The sequence below is a fragment of the Ambystoma mexicanum genome, chromosome 3p (assembly GCF_040938575.1).
Source record: "Ambystoma mexicanum isolate Mex_15411 chromosome 3p, UKY_AmexF1_1, whole genome shotgun sequence".
Taxonomy (NCBI): Eukaryota; Metazoa; Chordata; class Amphibia; order Caudata; family Ambystomatidae; genus Ambystoma; species Ambystoma mexicanum.
Window position 1 is genome coordinate 834,862,459 of NC_090925.1, and position 18,079 is coordinate 834,880,537.

General features: G+C 44.1%; 1 protein-coding gene across 1 annotated transcript in view; it reads right to left on the bottom strand.

Annotated features, from left to right (window-relative positions):
* LOC138580961 (syntaxin-1B-like) overlaps positions 1–18,079 on the bottom strand; it is a 476,327-nt gene that overhangs the window by 191,085 nt on the left and 267,163 nt on the right. Inside the window, exon 3 of the mRNA XM_069651920.1 lies at positions 2,761–2,860. Coding sequence (XP_069508021.1) covers positions 2,761–2,860 — 100 coding nt within the window. The remainder of the gene's footprint in view (positions 1–2,760; positions 2,861–18,079) is intronic.

The window sequence follows — 18,079 nt, forward strand, 5'->3', positions numbered from 1 at the left end:
ACGAAAAGGACCAGAAGATATTGATATTAAAGGAACAGCTCTACACTGGATCACCTACTTCCCCACTGGTAGAACATAAACTCCTATCTTGGCACCTACACTTTCCTTCCTCACCCACTTACATGTAGAGCACCCCAAGGATCCACAACCTTCACCTCTACTTTTCAACACATACGTGACACCCCTTCTAGACATCATCAATAAATCTTATATTTCCTGCTACAACTTGTCGGTTGGTGTCCACGTATTGGACCTTGAGGGTAGTCTAACACCCAAATCTTCCCTCATTCATAACAGTCACACATTCTGATTCGGATGATTTTGTTTTTTTTCAATGACTTGATCAGGAGAATCAATCTTACATTTTCATTTTCTATTGCCTTTTTGCCATATGAAGACTACTTGCCAAGTGAAACATTCATTTAATCAGTTTCTATGGGAAGTAGAACATTATTTTAAAAAACACCACAGGTTCTTGGTAGATGTTTTTACGTATTTACCATAAGCCAAAAATACCTGTAGGTTGACGTAGTTTCAAAAGTATCAGAGAGATGAATGGACCAAATATTTCAAACAGTTCTCCTAAATACTAGTACGTGGATTGATTTTCAACTCCTCTATATACATCTCCTCTATATACATCCGTGAACATCCAGGGGCTTCATATTTGTAAGAGGTCAAGGCTGCAGGCTGGCGGGGAATATTTCATCCGAATCAGAACAACTTGTTGTATGACATCAATAATCTACACATTTGTGAACCACCCAAACATTAAAAACTGCCTTTGCTAGGTGGGCACATGGATGACAGCAAACTGACTAAAACTCAAACCTAGAAAAACAGAATTGATGCTCTGTCATCCTACAGGTTCTAATTCCACCACAATCCCTTGGCCTGATGGGAGGAGTGTTTTCCCAAACCCATCAACCATAGTAGGGAATCTTGGATCGACAATGGACTACATGCTCACTCATGATCCACAGGTCAAAGCTTTTGTCATGAGCTATTCCTCCCAGGTGCGCATGATACGTCACATCTCACCTTACTTAACATTCATCCACCGGGCAATGTCCATCATTTCTCTAATTCTATCCAAACTAGACTATGCAAACAGTCTCTATATCTCAGATGCCAGATTACCTAATGAGGAAACTTCAAAGAGATTAAAATGCAGCGGCAAGACTACTTCTCAGAATGAAGCGATTTGAACATATCCCACTAGCATTACATATTCTTATATGGCGCCCATCAAAAAAAGCATTAATTTCAAAACCTTGTGCATAGTCCATTGTTCATTCCATGGAGGGGGCCCTTCCTCCTTCAGAGTCCAGCAATTCTGCACTAGTGCTAGTCCCCAACTTCAAAAAGAAATGGCAAGGAGAATCTTCTTTTTCAGTTCTGGCCATGAAATTATGGAACACCCTACCCACACCTCTCCACCTGAAAGTGAACCACTGACTGAAACAGTTCAAGCCTTGTCTTTTCAACCAGCCTCTTTGAAAGAAATTAAAAATAATAGCGACTGACGACTAAAAACTGTGCACCAGAAACTTGGGATAATTTCCGACAAGCAATCTTTGAAACTCTTGGCACTACTGTCTGTGGGAAACTAATTTGATTCATGTATCCTCTGCTGCATGACACTGGTCTGCACCTTAATTTCAGTGCAATCTCAACCAAGAAGCAACAACACCCTCATCCCTCTCCCCTTCATCCCTCAATTAACTCCTCACTGCTAAAATCCTGCATCCTTCAACCTCCCAGACTCCTTCAGATGACCTTCAGGTCTAGTGTACTGAACAGATTCAGATCTGTTCCATCTTCTATCAGCAACTATGCTGTCAATGTTTGCACTTCACAATCCCGGGTCTGCCCATATGGCTAATCTGCCCAGTCGGTAACTGTGACAAATAATATAGTGATTTTCATATTGGCACCTACATAATAGGTACTTCTGACCCATATCCATCAACACCAAAGGTTTCTGCATCTGCCTTCCTGCTATCCGATGAACACATCCTGCCCTGATTTCTTACAGCGTCATACGTAGCAAGGCCAATATAATTGGCAGGAGGGCCAAAGACAAGACAATTTCCTGGAGCCAAAGGCTTGCGTTTGGGCTAATTTGCATACCTAAAATGTCTGGCTGATGTGGCTCTGAACTGGAGGTGAATGTCCAGCGATGGCTACTTGGTGGTGTTATGGAATGTGTGACTTGGTTCAAATGGATTATCCTACTTTCACATTACAGGTGAAAGTTTTTTTTAAGTCTTTTTGAACCCACCAATCTATTGGTGTTTTGTAAACATGTCATAATGCTCCAGCCACTAAGCTTCCAGGACTATACTGCACTGATGATCCCTAATAACGGTGAACCCAGATAAGCTGTTGTCTTACCGCCTTGCAAAAATTCTGTTTTGGGTTGATCAAGTTATGCATAAAGTAGCACTGCCCTCTAAGACAAAGACAATTTTCCTGGAGCAAAAGGTTTGTATTTGGGCTAATTTGAATTCCCACAATACCTTGCTGATGTGGCTCCGAACTGGAGATGGCATTGTGAAATGTGTGACATGGTTCAAAGGCGTTATCCTACAATCACATTTCAGGTGAAGGGTTTATTTAAGAAACATAATCATCAGAGTGATTGAGAGGTGGTTGCAGTGACCAAGTGAGTGCACGAAAAAGGGTCAGGATGAGCTTTGGCAGCGGTACAACAGCATTGTTTATTGTCTCATTCACTGTGGGTATCTCCGTACTCACTCTCGTCTGGGTTGGGGGAGGCCAGGATGGCGCTGTGCTGTTTCTTCACCTGTTCCACATCTTCGGAAAGTTTTTCTATACATCCGCATATCTCTTCAACCTGTGGGGAGAAATCAGAAATGCTTAATTTAAAGACGTCTAGCCAAGCAGGTGATTCCCGCGGGACACCATCCCCAATATCCCATGAGTTTTGGTCACATTGTAGTAGTTAAAGGAGCAACAACTCTGCCTCTATGGAATGTCATATTGCTTTTGTTAGGTCATTACCTCTTTGCCCCATCAGATGTCTTCCATATCAAGAGGTCAATCATTCTCAGTGTTTCTTCCTATACAACATTCCCCAGATCATTATCAACACCCCACCTCTGAAACTACACGGTGGGGCTGGGGGTTTCTCCAAACAAATCTAATGTTGCAAAGACCTACATCTGGAAAGGTGTTTGCAATTCAGACTTCTCCTGGTCCAACCTAAACAGGAGATGACCAATCTATATGATTGATTTGAATGGACAATGCGCCAGAGCTGAGGAAGATATGGTTGATCACCTGTCCCACCCAACTCCAATACCTAGAAGTTTGAACACCTCTGCTATCTTGCACCAAGGCCCACAGTACCTCCTCCATGTCTGCTAAACATATCTCTGCAGCCCCCTTCGTCTTTGCCTTGACAGAGAGAGCCACAGTACCTGCTTTCCATTGAGTAAAAGAAAATATCTTTTCTCTTCACCTATCCCACATTAGCTCCACCTGGGTTCTGATTATGCTCCAGAAGTCAGGCGTTAAGCACCATCGAACCTATCACAACGGCAGTCGATGCATGACCGACCCACGCAGACACTGGCGGCAGGGCGTAGGCTCTTTTTCCACCCCATTCACACATCTTTTGCAGTTCTCTTTCTGGACGAGCCCTTGGACATTGTTGGTACTTCTAAAATGGTTTCTTTGTGATTTCTGTTCCCAGGGAATTCCTGGACTTTGTCCTCAAACTGTAAATAAAACTTAACTCAAACAATGTACTACCCCATGTGATCATTTTTGGAAGGGGTTATCTTGTTACATTAGGGTTTGGAGAAATTCCCTTTAGGCCACAGTGTATGTCAATTCCCCAACCACCATTCCAGGAGGTATCCCTGATGGCATGTTGTCTATGTTCCAGAGTTGACCCTCATTTGCATACATCTGCGGAGCAGGTTAGTGTGCCTTTCTTGCCTACCTAATTTTGAGGTGACCCTACGTGCCTTCTTATCCAGGTGTTCTCTAAGAGGTTCTGCAGTTTATTATCTCCACTATTTTACCCAGTGATTGAGTGGTGCACATTCCTGTACTGTGCTAAGTACGGCATATAGCTGCAAGAGCCACATGGGTATATAAGGAGGATGTCGGCATCATCCAGATTCACGGTTATTGCTGTAGGGAAGTACAGAAACCCCAATCCTGTGCTTCCAGTGCTGCCTAATGGTGCACAACAAGTGTGTCCTACGCATGTCAAGAGTCTCTCTGCTTCATTTCAGACCCCTGATCCACTTGACCCTCTCCCCATTGTATCATGAATTCCACTCAAACAGGGCCTTCCTGCCAGCTTAAAAAGGCTATTCTTTAGCCACCTTTCTAATGGGCTCATCACAGACTATTATGGTTTCTGATAATTGAGCTGTTTCTCTGCGGCAACTACCTGATATTCTGAACCCGATTGACATATCTTTGCCTACAGCAAATACCTCAGGAGAGGATCCTTTAAAGGGCAGACCTGGGTTATCCACACCCGCTAGAGCTAGGGCTAGAGTGTCTAGCTGTTTCTGTGTTTGAGCAAGCCTGGGAGAGTTAATTCGGCCAAAGCTGAATCACCTGAATTTCACTGTATTCGAGACCACAGTGTTCACAGGATGTTTAAGAGATTCAGGTAACAGCTTAAGGTTACACCCATGATGTTTTCATGCTAATGAAATGTTGCTGTAAACAGCGAGTTAGTAATAGCATACTTAGCATATGTTGCTGAGAGATCATTTGGAAACGTCTTTGAAATGTAGCATCTGTGGTAAAAGTCTGCAGTAGCATGTTCTCACATTCTCCTACCCATAGATGTTATCAGGTGATAAAGGATCACAAATCACTTGAAAGTAGATTAGATGCTGTTCCATCATGCTGAACAAAGAAATTGATCATGGTGTATGTTGATGAGTAACTCCCTGAACCATATGCACAGCAATAACCACATGCAACTTTAGGAACACACTGTGGGTCTTTGAGAAGTTGTTGATTTTGTTTTAGTTAAATATGGCCATATGGATTCTGAAAGAATGTTAATACATTCCGCACCTAGGACAAGGAAGGGACCGCTGGGCGAGATAATACTGCTAGACGCAATACGCTCCATGTTAGTTGCCGGATGACATTGCTTCCGCAAGGTGCGTTCACCCACGACGTTGTCCGTGTAACGACACTAACTAACTAACTAACTAACTAACTAACTAACTAACTAACTAACTGACATTAGTCACCACACAATAGTAGTGGTAACTAATCAGATGGCACTGACAAAATTGCTGCGTTTAGCGTTAAGACACATTATAGTGATTTCTGGGCAGCAGTGCTACTGTGAGGTGCATTGAGTCACAACGTGGCATGTAATGACGCTACTGATCATGAAACAGTATTAATAACAAACAAGATGGCGGTTGCACAATCACAGCGTTAAGCGTCTAGTTCATGGCACTAGAAGCAAGTGGATCGCTTATCAGGTATGTCACATCCCGCTATACTCTGCATGGCATGTAATATACACATACTGATAACCCTGACTTACTAATAGCTCGAAGAGCCTGTTTCACAATTAAAACAAATGTTCATCTGATTTAAACAGAAATGAAGAGCATGGCATAATGGGCAGTTCTTTTATCATCACGAATATATGAAAGATACAGAATTAGTGACAGACATGGTAACAACGAACCCCCTTTTTATTAGTCATTATAGTTATGAACCCTTTTATTGTCGTGGAATCACAAATGGTCTAAGCTGTCAAAATAATTTGTTTTGAAGAAAATTATTTTTCGTCTTCCCTCTACAAAGAACTAAAGATCAGAAGTACTGAAGCAGAATGGAGGCACCTTTGGCTGACCCACCAATGTGCAACATCCGGGAAAGTCGCGGTCGACCTTGTCTACGTAGGATATCCTGTATTCCTTTGAGATCCCTATTTAGAAATGGTTGTGCTCATGAATGTCCAAATCTGCTGTTGATGCATATTCAGATGTTGAAATAAAGAGATACAATCCCTGTTTGAATGTATTCTCAACAGTAGGGCTTTTTAAGTCAAGTGGATTTTTGTCACCCCAGTGTTTGGGTAATTCTGGGGTAGACTTAGGCGTTGTATTGCCTTTTTCTGAACTTTGTGCAGGCTTTGTTTTCTCCTTTCTAAACCACCTTGAAAGTAGTAAGGTGTTCTTTTTGCTCTATCCCCTTTAGATAAGCAGCACATCAATGCATCCTAGGGGGAGTTTCCCCACTAAGGAAACGTAGTCCTTCCTGATGGACAGTTGTAGTGACCGCAGCACTGTTGTTAAAAAAAAACAGGAGTCTCCCCTTTTTTGTGGTATTCATTTAAGCAATGTCAGAGGCATGAACATCATCACCATGGATGTTTGACATGTGATTGACTATGCCTCAGCGCTAATGGCCTCTTTGAGGTTATTGACTAGCCCCAAGGATTCACCCCATTATACAATAAGTAACCGCAGGGGTCATCCAGGAAGCAAATTCAGCAGGATGAAACCTCAGGTACAACTAATGCATGAAGACTCTTCCCTGGGCATATAGACTTTTCAGACATTCATTTCTGTTATGAATTCCCTATATTGTACTATTATAAATTTAATATTACTCAACGTATCTACTTCTGAATGATACTCAACATATCTACTTCTGAATGATATAAATATAGACCCAGGCATGCGACTGATTTTCTCAGTCCTGCTGGCCTTTATGAGGTTATTGACTTGCCACCATGGGTTCTCCCTATTATGGAATAATTAACCTCAGTGGTTATCATGGAAGGAAACTTAGCAGGATGAAACTTTGTGTACACCTAATGCATGGCCAACCCATTCCCAGCTTTTTGGGCTTTTTAGGGGTCAATTTCTGTTATGAATTCTCTATATTTTACTATTATAAACTTAATATTACTTAACATATCTACTTCTGAATGGTAAAAAGCAGACCCAAGCATGCCTCACATGTGACTAATTGTCTCAGACCGGCTGCCCTTTCCGAGGTTATTTACTTGCCACCATGGATTCTCCCAATTATGGAGTAATAACCTCAGTTGTTATCATGAAAGGAAATTTAACAGGTTGAAACTTCATGCACACATAATGCATAGCTGAATCTTTCCTAGCTCTTTAGGCTTTCTAGAGGTCCTCATCTGTTATAAATACCATATATTGAAAAATCATAAACCTCAATAATAGTGAATGTATCAGATTTTAAATGATTAATAGCCGATCTTTGCATTTATGACATGTGATTGATTTGCTGGTCTGACATGAAATCTTAAAATTGTCCACTTCAAATTTACTAATTTGATCAACTTCTAAATGATGTAAGGCGGATTTATTCTTACACAGATTCAAACCTGGGACCTGCAGGCTACACATAGATACGTGCAGCAGGTGCATTAACACCTAGTGAAATATCTTACGGCAGAGTCTTATGTGCTGTCCTATCTGGAAAATAGCCTGTGATGAAGAGGACTCCATTTCCTCTTACTCACCCCCATCGAGCCTGGGTCTGGCCTCTCCCATTCCCCAACCTGTCTGCCCCTCCCTGTAGTCTTTGATGGGATTTTGTGTATGTTGTTTCCCCAAAAATCACAGCAGACTTGCCAGACATTTTGCTGAACTTCCCCAAAGATGTATGGCTCTTAAAGGAGATTCAGACAAATGTGGGCTGAAAGAAAAATCAGCGGGAACCCGCAGACCTACCCAAGTCTCTGTTGGGGTTTTGAATGAAGCCTCCGGATCACTTTGGAGAAAGTTAACCCAGGCTTGCTTTTGAGGAGCAGGAGCCTGACATGGATGGGGACGAGCCATCACTGTTGTCTTATTCTGCTTATTACTGATTATTTTGTCAGAAATAGCAGATTCTTCCACCGTCCACCTGAATGTTGGCCTTGTATCTGTACTTGCCAGCTGTGGGTTGTTGCCATTGTTTTCTCCTGTGTTTTGGTGGGTTGGAGATTAACAGCTGGAATCTGGAAGATATTTTAGTTCAAGAGCTAGACATGGGTCACATTCGTGGAGGTCCTTCCCTGCTATATAACAAAATCTGTTTTTGGGTCCCTTTTATTAAAGGTTAGATCTAGGGTCTTTGTGCAATAATGGCACTTTTTACCATAGTTGTTTCCTGTCCATCAACCTTCTTTCTTCCATTCCTGCCTGATGCTATATTTCCTGCTTATCATTTTTAGGTCAGATAAGCAGGATCTTTGCTCCCTACGGAAGCTCTTAAAGATATATATTAGAGTGGGACAACAGTGTCAGTCAGCTGCCCTGTGAGGCAGAACAAGGGCATCATGATAGAAGCACCGTTGCAAAATCAGCAATTTTGTGGAAGTAAGTTTACAGTGTACTGTGATGAACCTGGACTATTCGTCCCTTCTCCATGGGTGGGGAGCCACCCCCTTTGATGCTAGGAACATGAACCCACTAAGTAAGACCCTCTTTAGGGGTCTGCTATAGCACAATCTCACTGGGAGGGACTGCCATTCCTGTAAGGAACTCCCTGTCCAGAGTACATTGTCTGCCTGCATGGAAATCGGAAAGACTGTTGATACTTCTGTTTTGGACTTTCCAAATAGTAACATTTCTTCAATCTCTTTGGCTTCAGGTATTGCTGAATCTCGCCTGAACTCCACAGTCAAAGAGAAGTGACACCCCCCTTTTGTTTGTGATGACATACATAAAGCAATGAGGATCATGGAATGGAAGAGAGAGAATCCTATGTAGAGGCAAGGCTCTGACAGGACGACGACCTGGAGGGGCACAGCCACGCTAGACCATAGGGCTAACGTAGCGTGAGGGGCAAGCTGATTGCTATGAAGACGCTGGAAGGCTGGTGTTCTGAACGGCAACAAAGGTGAAGTCGAGAGAGAGATGTTGATGGTCAAGAGACCGTCTCACCTTGTGGCGCGACCACAAGGAAGCTGTGGTTGGCTTGGGGAGACCGTAGCGGAGACGAGACTGTAGCAGAGAGATCGGATCCCCGATCTCCACACGAGAAGTGCACCAGCTACCGAGCAGGGCTGATCAAGGGAAGCAAATGCTCCCGAAGAGGTAACGCCGCTGAGAGGGGCAACCAGCTTTATCCAAGGCTGCAAAAGCCTAGACGGTCTTGGGAGCCCGGTTACGAGGAAAACTTGAACAGACCAGACCAGAGGGCCACAGGACTTTGGGGAGATCCAGAAAGAGAGACGTTGGTATCCAAGGCTTGTAAAGCCAAAAAAGCTACTGGAGCCTGGAAAAACAACGGGTAGATGCCCAACAGAGGCCCCGCTAAAGAAGGCCTATTTGAGAACAAAAGGGCATTGGGGATCCCAGGAAAACCAAGAGACTTTGTTATTCGAGGTTGGGAAAGACAAAAAGTTTACGGGAGCCAGGAAAACCTGAACGGTCAGATGCCCAAACAAGGCCCTGCTAAAGTAAGCCTGCTAGAGGGCTTTGGGGAGACCTGTAAAGATAGACATTAATATCCAAGGCTGGGGAAGGAGAAAAGGTTATGAGAGCCAAGGAAACCTGAACAGGCAGATGCCCAACAGAGGTTCTGCTAAAGCAAGCCTATTTGAGAACAAAAGGGGCTTTGAGGAGCCCTCAAGATTATAAAACCTATAAAGCAAGACTGGGAACATAGAGGAACTGGAGGGTTCACGTGCCGAAACCAAAGAAAGGAACATTTTCCAACATCAAGTCTGAAATGGTGGCATTTCATTAACAAGACTTTCTTTTCCCAAACAAAGACCAGAATGTGGCGGAACTGTATAAAGATTTAAGACCGGACATTCAAAGCCTGCAGAAAGGCTAAAAGACCAAATTGTGAGAAATTGAAGAACTTTTAAAACCTTCTCTTGAGAAGAGATCTGAGTAGTTGCGACGAGTAAAACCCACCGATAGAGGCTATTGCTCCGCTCCATATTTTTGATATGTTTTCCTAAGGACTATTTCTTTTGGACATTTGACGAGCACCATTTGTTTTAGTTTGTTGGATAGGGAAGTTCCCTCATAGGGGTTTATAGTCATTGCATCAAATTAAATAGCATCGAATGCCTTACCATTTAAAAAAATGCATTAAAAAAAAGCATTGAATGCATTTGTTTTCCTTTTTTTTAATGAGGTTGTGATCTTTTTTAACCTTTGAAACCCGTTATAATTAAAATAAACCCTTTACCTTAAAAAAGAAATGCATTCAATGATTTTTTTTCAATGCATTTTTTCTATGGTTAGCCATTCAATGCTATTTCATTCGATGCAATGGCCCTCATTACGAGTCAGGCGGTGGACCATGGTGCTATTAGCACCATGGTCCATGCCGGACTCCGGCATGGTGGATGGCGGAATTACCGCCCCATTCCAAGGTGAGTGGGGCGGTAATTCCCCATTCACCATTTGCCCTTCCCCATTCCCATTTTTGCCCCATAGGGCATAATGGGAATGGGGAAAGGCGCTAAGTACGGTGCCGCAAATTGCGGCACCGTACTTAGCACCAAGGTCACTTTGCGCCATGGGTTTTAACGCCTGCAAAAAGCAGGCATTAAAACCCGGGACCTCTTAATCAGGCGTCGGCGCCGTTAAACCCTTAACGCCTGACTTGTAATGAGGCCCAATGACTAGATACCCTCATAGGGCTACATTTGCATTTGCTTATTATTTAAATAAACACCCTTGAAGAAGCCACATCTTAGTCCAACTCTTTGTTAGGGTTCAGCACAGTACATTGATGAAAGATTTGGTAAGTGCTGCTTTTGAAGGCTTGTTTAGTTTCCATGCTGCTTGAGTTCATTTGTTTCATTATTATGGGGAACTGTTTGTGTATGCATGTTATTGCTAATTCTGATAGTAAAACGACTTCCTACCACAGTAGTGGATTGAAGTCTTTTACTATATCTAACAGTATCCTTGTGGTGTTGGCATCACCCTCCGAATAAGGCCAGATGCTTGTTGTCTGAGCAGGTAATTGTATTGACCAGACGACCAAATGACATCCATCCCACTTCACTTCTCTTAGCCTCTCTCTTTCCCAACCATCTCTCTTCAGTGTTCTCGTGTGTCCATGATATGCATCATGGTAGGCACGAGGCCAGCCACACGAGGACACTGGAATTACAGCATGATACATACTAATGAGAGATTACAGTGTATCTAATAAATGCTGATCTGTGTCCACCTAACATACAAGTGGGCAGCAGTACCTGTCTCCCCAGCACTCACCCTTCTGTATCAGATGGGAATTTTGGACTTGCGGCCCCTTGATTTCACTCTTTGTGCTTTCGTAATCTGTTCTCGATTTGTCCCTCACGGACCCCCCTCACCGCAGGAAAAACGGCATGCATGTAAGCTGCAGCACACCTCGAGCTGCCTTCTCCCGTTTGCTCAATGTTCTGATCATGAGTTATAAACGGTGTGCCAGAAACTACAACTGAGTCACTCGGAGCATTCAGCACCCTACTGAGGCTACAATGCGCTCCACATTACACACCTTTCCGTCCATTGTTCCTACGGACCCTTTTAGAACTTGTTGAACTCTCAAAGGAGATGAATATATAGACTTCTCTTTAGGAACAAAACCTGGCAGTTAGGCCTTGAACTTTTGCTTAAAATTAGACCGCTGCAAATCATGGATTCGCCCAAAATGCATGCACATTTTCTCACGTGCTTCACGTCACTTGGCACATACCCTCCTTACATTTGAAGTGCTCACCGTGTTTACTTTCATTGCATTACATAGCAACCAAGGCTTCATTGGCAATGGTGTTTTGCGGCCTCGAAGTAAGAAAAATGGCGAGACATGGTTAGTAGGATTATGCGTGGTCCTATATGTGAATAACATGCGTTGGATCTCATGTTGGGGTGACATCCCATTTTGTATGGCCAACGTAACTAGTCTGTTGAATCTTTCTACTAAGCTGTTTGCCTTGGGACGGTATAGGGAAGTGGTGTGATGTTCAACTCCGTTCATGTTCAAAAACCTTTTCATGATCCTGGACACAAATTGCACCCCATTGTCAGATATAATGACTTTAGGAAACCCTTCTCGCTCGAACAATTGTTGTAAGACTTCTATCACTGAATGAGTTGTGACCTCTCCCACAAACCAAACCTCAGTCGACTTTAAAAAAAAGCAATTACTACTGTGGCATATCTACTGTCAGGTGAAACATAGCTGTAAGGACCCACAATGTCAACAGCCAAGGTGCAGCAGGGCCCCTTCGGTGCTAGTGGTGGTGTGATGGGGCTTTCTTGGTGAACAATGTTTTACTCGACTCTGTGCATGCATTCCATTCTCTCAAGTATCTTTCCACTTCTGATTTGATAGATGGTCACCAGTAGTTTTCATTAATAGCCCTCTTTGTGACAGTGATACCAAAATGCGCTTGATGTGCTGCTTGAAGAACGTTCACTCTTATGCTCCTGGGTGGAAGAACTGTGTGTGCGCTCTGTATACAAACTTCCCACAGAGTGACAATTCATCCTGCACCCTGCAGAAAGAAACTAAAGAGTTCTAAAGTTCTGGAGAGTGGCCATCCTTTTGCGAACATATTCCATCACTTCCTGTAGGGTTTCATCTTCTCTATCCTTCATGGCCCAATCTTCCTCACTAATATGTTCACTCATGTAGTCCAATTTGTTGATTGTTGCTACATCCACATTTGGCTCCACTTCAGCAGTGTCCGGGACTAACATGCGTGAGAGACAATCCACTGCAAAAAAAAAAAAGAGTTCTGGATTTGTATTCCATAACACAATCATATTCCTGCAGAAGGGCAGAGAATCTCGCTAATCATACATGCAGCAGACAGAATCTAAGGTAGTCGTTAGCAATCTGTACACATTACAAATGATGATCCCCATATCTACTGTCTGAAGTGTTTCATGTCCCAAACAAAGGCTAGAGCTTCTCTCTCTATGACCGAGTAGTTGATCTCTGCTGCCTTAGGTAGTCTGCAAGCAAAGGCTACTGTGGCCTCCTTGACAGTCCCCAAACTCTTCTTGCTAGCACCCACTGTTTTTATTTATTTGTTCGAGGTGTCAAATGGTTTTAGCAATGGAGTCTTCAATAGCAATTCCTTGGTGGACTCAAATGCTTGTTGTTGTTCCCTATTCCATCGAAAGTTGACTTCCTTTTTTTTCTTATACTTCGTAAGGAAGTGAAGGTTTGCGCAAGTTTTGTGTAAAACGTGCACAATCCAAGGAAATACACAAGTTCCTCTTTCGTGGTTTGTGGCATTGCCTTGACTATAGCTTGTATTAGCTTCTTTTTTGGCTTGATCCTTTCAGTCATATGGTATGTCGTGAATGTTCGACTTTGTTAGAAGAATCCAGCACTTAGTTGTTTTGAGAGTGAGGCCATACTTTTCCAGGGTACTTAGCACTTGTAGTAGGATTTGTGCATACTTCTCCGTTTATTCCAGTAAGGCATCCTGGAATGTGATCAAGTTGCTTAGATAGCCAAACAATTTGCCCATGAGTCTCCAAAGGACTGTCATGTGGATGCTAAGGCAAATTGTCCTGAAGAGGAATTGGAATGGAGTGATAAAGTACGTTAATTCTCGTGCATCCTCAGTAAGTTCACCTTGGTGGTAGGCGGATCGTAAGTCTAGTTTGAAAGCAAAATTTCACCCTCCCACCCAGAATTTTGCTGATCATTTTAGATACGTTTGGTAGGGGGGTGCACATCGACTTTTATACTCTTGCTCAAACTTCTAAAGTCCACACACATCCTGATGTCTCCATCCACCTTGCGGGTACTATCCTCTTGTGGGTTTGTTTTTGCAATACACGGCTGACTTAGTGAGAGGATTTGCTGTTGGTCGCCTGGTTTTAGGGTGAGGTGAAACTCAACCTGGTGTTTCCAGCTCAAAATGGGCAACCCCTTGGCAGCTACATAGACAATGCAGACTGTGGAGTTTTTCTTGTAATGCACCCGTGCCTGGAAGCAGCCTAATATCTTTACTGAATGTCCTCAGTAGGCTGTGGGCGTGAATTTGATAGGTGCTAATTGTCCAACTGCTTGTCATAATTCTTTAATGTACAGGCTTTCTGGAATTACGGTGAACAGAGATCCGGAGTCCGTTATTAGTGATAATTCTCGCCCAGCTATGATCACCTATATGAGTATTGTGGGTCTTGGTGGCCCAGGTTCTTCCTCTGATCTGTCAATCCCTAGCACAGTGTTGTAAAGATGATTTTCCAGTTATTCTTTGCCCACTGTGATTGCTCAGCCATTGTAGCTATGTCAAGTTTGTCATTCTCCGATCTCATGCCGCTCATCTGTGATCGGTTGTGTTGCTGACATGCATATTTTATGCCCTGTGATGGACTGGGCATTGCAACATCTGAGGCAATGATTGTTTGGTGTTCTGGGGTTCATGCTCCACTTCATGGGCAGATGATGCCTGGATTCTTGCCTTCCTGATCACCTTGCATTGACTGCACATATGGGGTAAAGCATGTCTGCTGGACCAGCTTCCCTTTGCCCACACCGGTACTCCACTCCTTGGATTGTTCAATACCTTTAACCAGGGCGATTGCTTCATCTAGGGTGGACTCTCCGGCTAGCTATAATCGATTGCGAACATATTGATTGTTGGTATGGGCCATCAACTGGTCCCTCAACACCTCTTTCGGAAAGACCCCGAACTTGCATGTTGCAGCCAATTGTCCTCAGTGGTGCTACGTGCTGTTTAATTGTTTCACCTGGTTGTTGTTCTCGTGTATAGAACAGATGCCTCGCCATGGCCGTATTCACCGTGGGACGGTAGTATTTGTCCAGCTTTTGGAGTAGGTCATCAAACGGGGATAGCGGGGGGGGGCAATCAGGTGACTGCTGTATTGCTGGACAATGTCTGCTGACGTCCTTGGCTTCTAAACACAAACAGTTCAGTAGGACAACAGTTTTCTTGCTGGTTGAAAATTGATCGCCATCTGATGCCCAGAGATATGTCAGAAATTCCTGTTTCCATCTTTGCCATCGTACTGCAGGGATCCCAGGCCGCATGAGGAATTTTGCTGGAGTTCGACATGCTGGAAGGATTTGTGGTGCTTGTTGCACTGTTGTTGCTGGTGCCTCTCCAATAGCACCTGTAGTGGGCAGGCTGCGGGGTATCGCCATTACTCGGTGCTTGCTTTCCCTTTATTCCGTGTTCACTGCTACTTGACTGAGCATTTACTTGTGCTGCACTTTAGTGTCCTCATGTATCTGCAGCTCAATTCATATCTTCTGTTGCAGCCAGTTTATCTCTTGTGCTGCACTTTAATGTCTCAATTGTACTATTTATTATCGCAGCTCAATAAGCTCTTCTCGTTTCTAATGTCTCACCACTTGAAGGTGGTGACTTTACTGTGGTCAGCGCCCTTTGAGCGTTGCGTGGTTATCAAGGCGACGCTCACAAGAGGAAATATACTCTCAGACTTGGTAGCAGTTAGATATTCACCCTTGAAGTCTCCCACCTCCTCCGCCTCCTCACCTGTGGACGCTTCGTCGGATGAGCTCTCGGAAGAAATGTCTCTTCTTTCTCGCCAGGAGTTGTTAGACTTTTCTTTGCAGGTTTTAGGATAAGCTCTTCTGGAAGCCACACTGCCTTAAAGAAATTAGCCGGCAATAGGGGCTTCCAGTGAGTCCACCCCACTTCAGGGAAAAGCCTTGCTGAAAAACCCTGATGTAGACCTTCTGTTGATGGTATCTTGAATCCCAGGTAAATATGATCTTCTCTCTGTGTTGGTTACTTTTCCGATTGTAAAGACTACAATTCCCAAGATGCACCGTAACAGGATGCGTGGCTGCCAAGGAACTTGGATTCAACAGAGAGGGATCTGAGTCGTCCTAACCAACAGGAAGGGAATCCAGAAGGTAAGTGGAGTAGGAGGATGAGGAAGTAAGTATCTAAATAAAGTAGGCGGCACCGAACCATGGTAACCGTAACCGCTACTGAGCCCAGGGAAAGCGTTAAAGGATAATGCGGAAGAGGCGGCTCAGGGGTGGAACAAAAAGGAGTAAGACAAAGAGGGAGGAATAGGTTCAGAGCGGAGGAATGAGTGATAGCGTGTAGTATACGGAACACTTGAGCAGCATGTAAACCCGGAAGGAAGCACAGGGTTGCAACGCGCTGAGTGAAGCTTCCGACGCGTATTTAAACACGTCATCAAAACAAAGACTGAACACTAGTATGCTGCACTAGCTTCACTGAAGCGGAGATGGCTCATCCCTTCTTCCATTGCTCTCATAGCTTCCAGTGGGGACGATTCATGACATATACAGATAATTATTGAGATTTTGCGATGGTGGTATATCTATTTCAAAACATGCTCTAATTACTTAAATATCCTTTACATTTGTAGTAAAAAAAAAGTTTACTTAGTTTTTATTGACACATTTTTCATACCACAGATCGATCAATAAATCACCTACAACAACATAAAAGTTAACATTATGCCCCCTCCCTCCCTTTCCCACCCCCCGCTCGTACATAACTTGGCCCAACCGGGCCATGGGGATTACATAAAGCACAGTCTTGGGACAATAACCCATCATTAGGCTGGCTGATTGGGTTCATAGAAAGCAAGACCATGCAGGTGAAGGAGGATGAATTTCAAGAAGATCATCAAATGGGCTAGTTCAGGGCAGGGATCATCAAAGTCTCATTGTACCACAGTCCTTGTGTAGGAGCACCACTGTCCAATCCAGAAGGAAGGCCTTCATCGTGTCATGGGTCAGCACTGTCAATTTCTCATAAGTGAAAGTAGCACAAGGTTTTGCGAGCCACCCTGCCCTGGAAGGTACTAGATTGTTTTTCCACTTCTGGGCCACGGCCAGTCTCCCCGCTCTCAACATGGTTTCGAAAACCTTGGGGAAGTTACTCTACCCTGAAGCTGGGAGGGGGATACCAAACAGAAGAACTATGTAAGGGGAGGGAGAGGCCCACTATATCCTTGATCCAGCTCAAGAGCTCCGACCAATAAATCTGGACAGAGGGGCATTCCCACCACAAGTGCTACCAGGACCCGTGTTGTCCACATTCTCTCGTACAGAGGGGGGAAACACTGCCAAATATTTTTGATAGCCCGACGGGGGGAAGGTCTCACGCATAGAGGATCTTGTAGTTGTGCTCCATGGCCGATGTATGAGAGAATCCGAGAGTAGCCCCCATAGATTGTGGACCAGGTCGCTGCTTCCAACGCCTCACACAATTTAACTTCCCAAAACTGCTTGAACCCTTGCCTGCTTTCAAGTTGCCTTACTATCAAGATTCTATATATCTTGGACAGAGATCCCTTTCTCGCGGTGGACTCCACTATCATTGTCTCCAGGGATTTGAGAGGCAGGTAAAGGCTTTGCCCCACTTAGGACTGGTCAGTATTCCTTTTACTCAGAGGTAATCAAATATTGACATCGGGTGGTTCCCCATGGCTTCTGCTAGTGCATCATACTCGATAAAGGCATTCTGGTGAAATAGCTGGGGGGGCCGTTCCATGCCCATGTCCGACCACCTTTCGTTGTCTCGGAGACCCCTCTTATCCAAATTAATAGGTGGGCCCCACAGGGAGGATAGGGCAGAAGGACAGGAAGAGAGAGATGTATTCAATGAACCACGCCTCCATTGGGCCCATAGGACAGATAGCGTTGGGTGGTTTCTAACCTTGTCTGGAAGATCTCTGGCCGGGGCCCACAGCAGGTCTCTTACTTTTCTGGGATGTGCCTGGGTATCTTCTATATATGTCCAGTAGGTATGCATTTAATCTCTCATATGTTCCAGCATCACCCTAAGCTGGGCTGCTTTATAATACAGCCGGAAATCTGGGAGACCAAAGCCTCCCTGCGACCTCGGGAGTGTCAAGGTGGTGAATTTGATTTTTGGCTTTTTACCATTCCAAACGAATCTCAGGGCTATGGAATGCAGGGTTTTCAAGAATGCATCTCGTATGATAGTCGGGAGAGAGGTGAAGAGATATAGGAGGTGGGGGAGGACATTCATTTTTAGGGTTACCATGCGCCCAAACCACAAGAGGGTCAGGGGAGCCCACCTCTGAAGGTCACATCTCACCTTGGAAAGAAT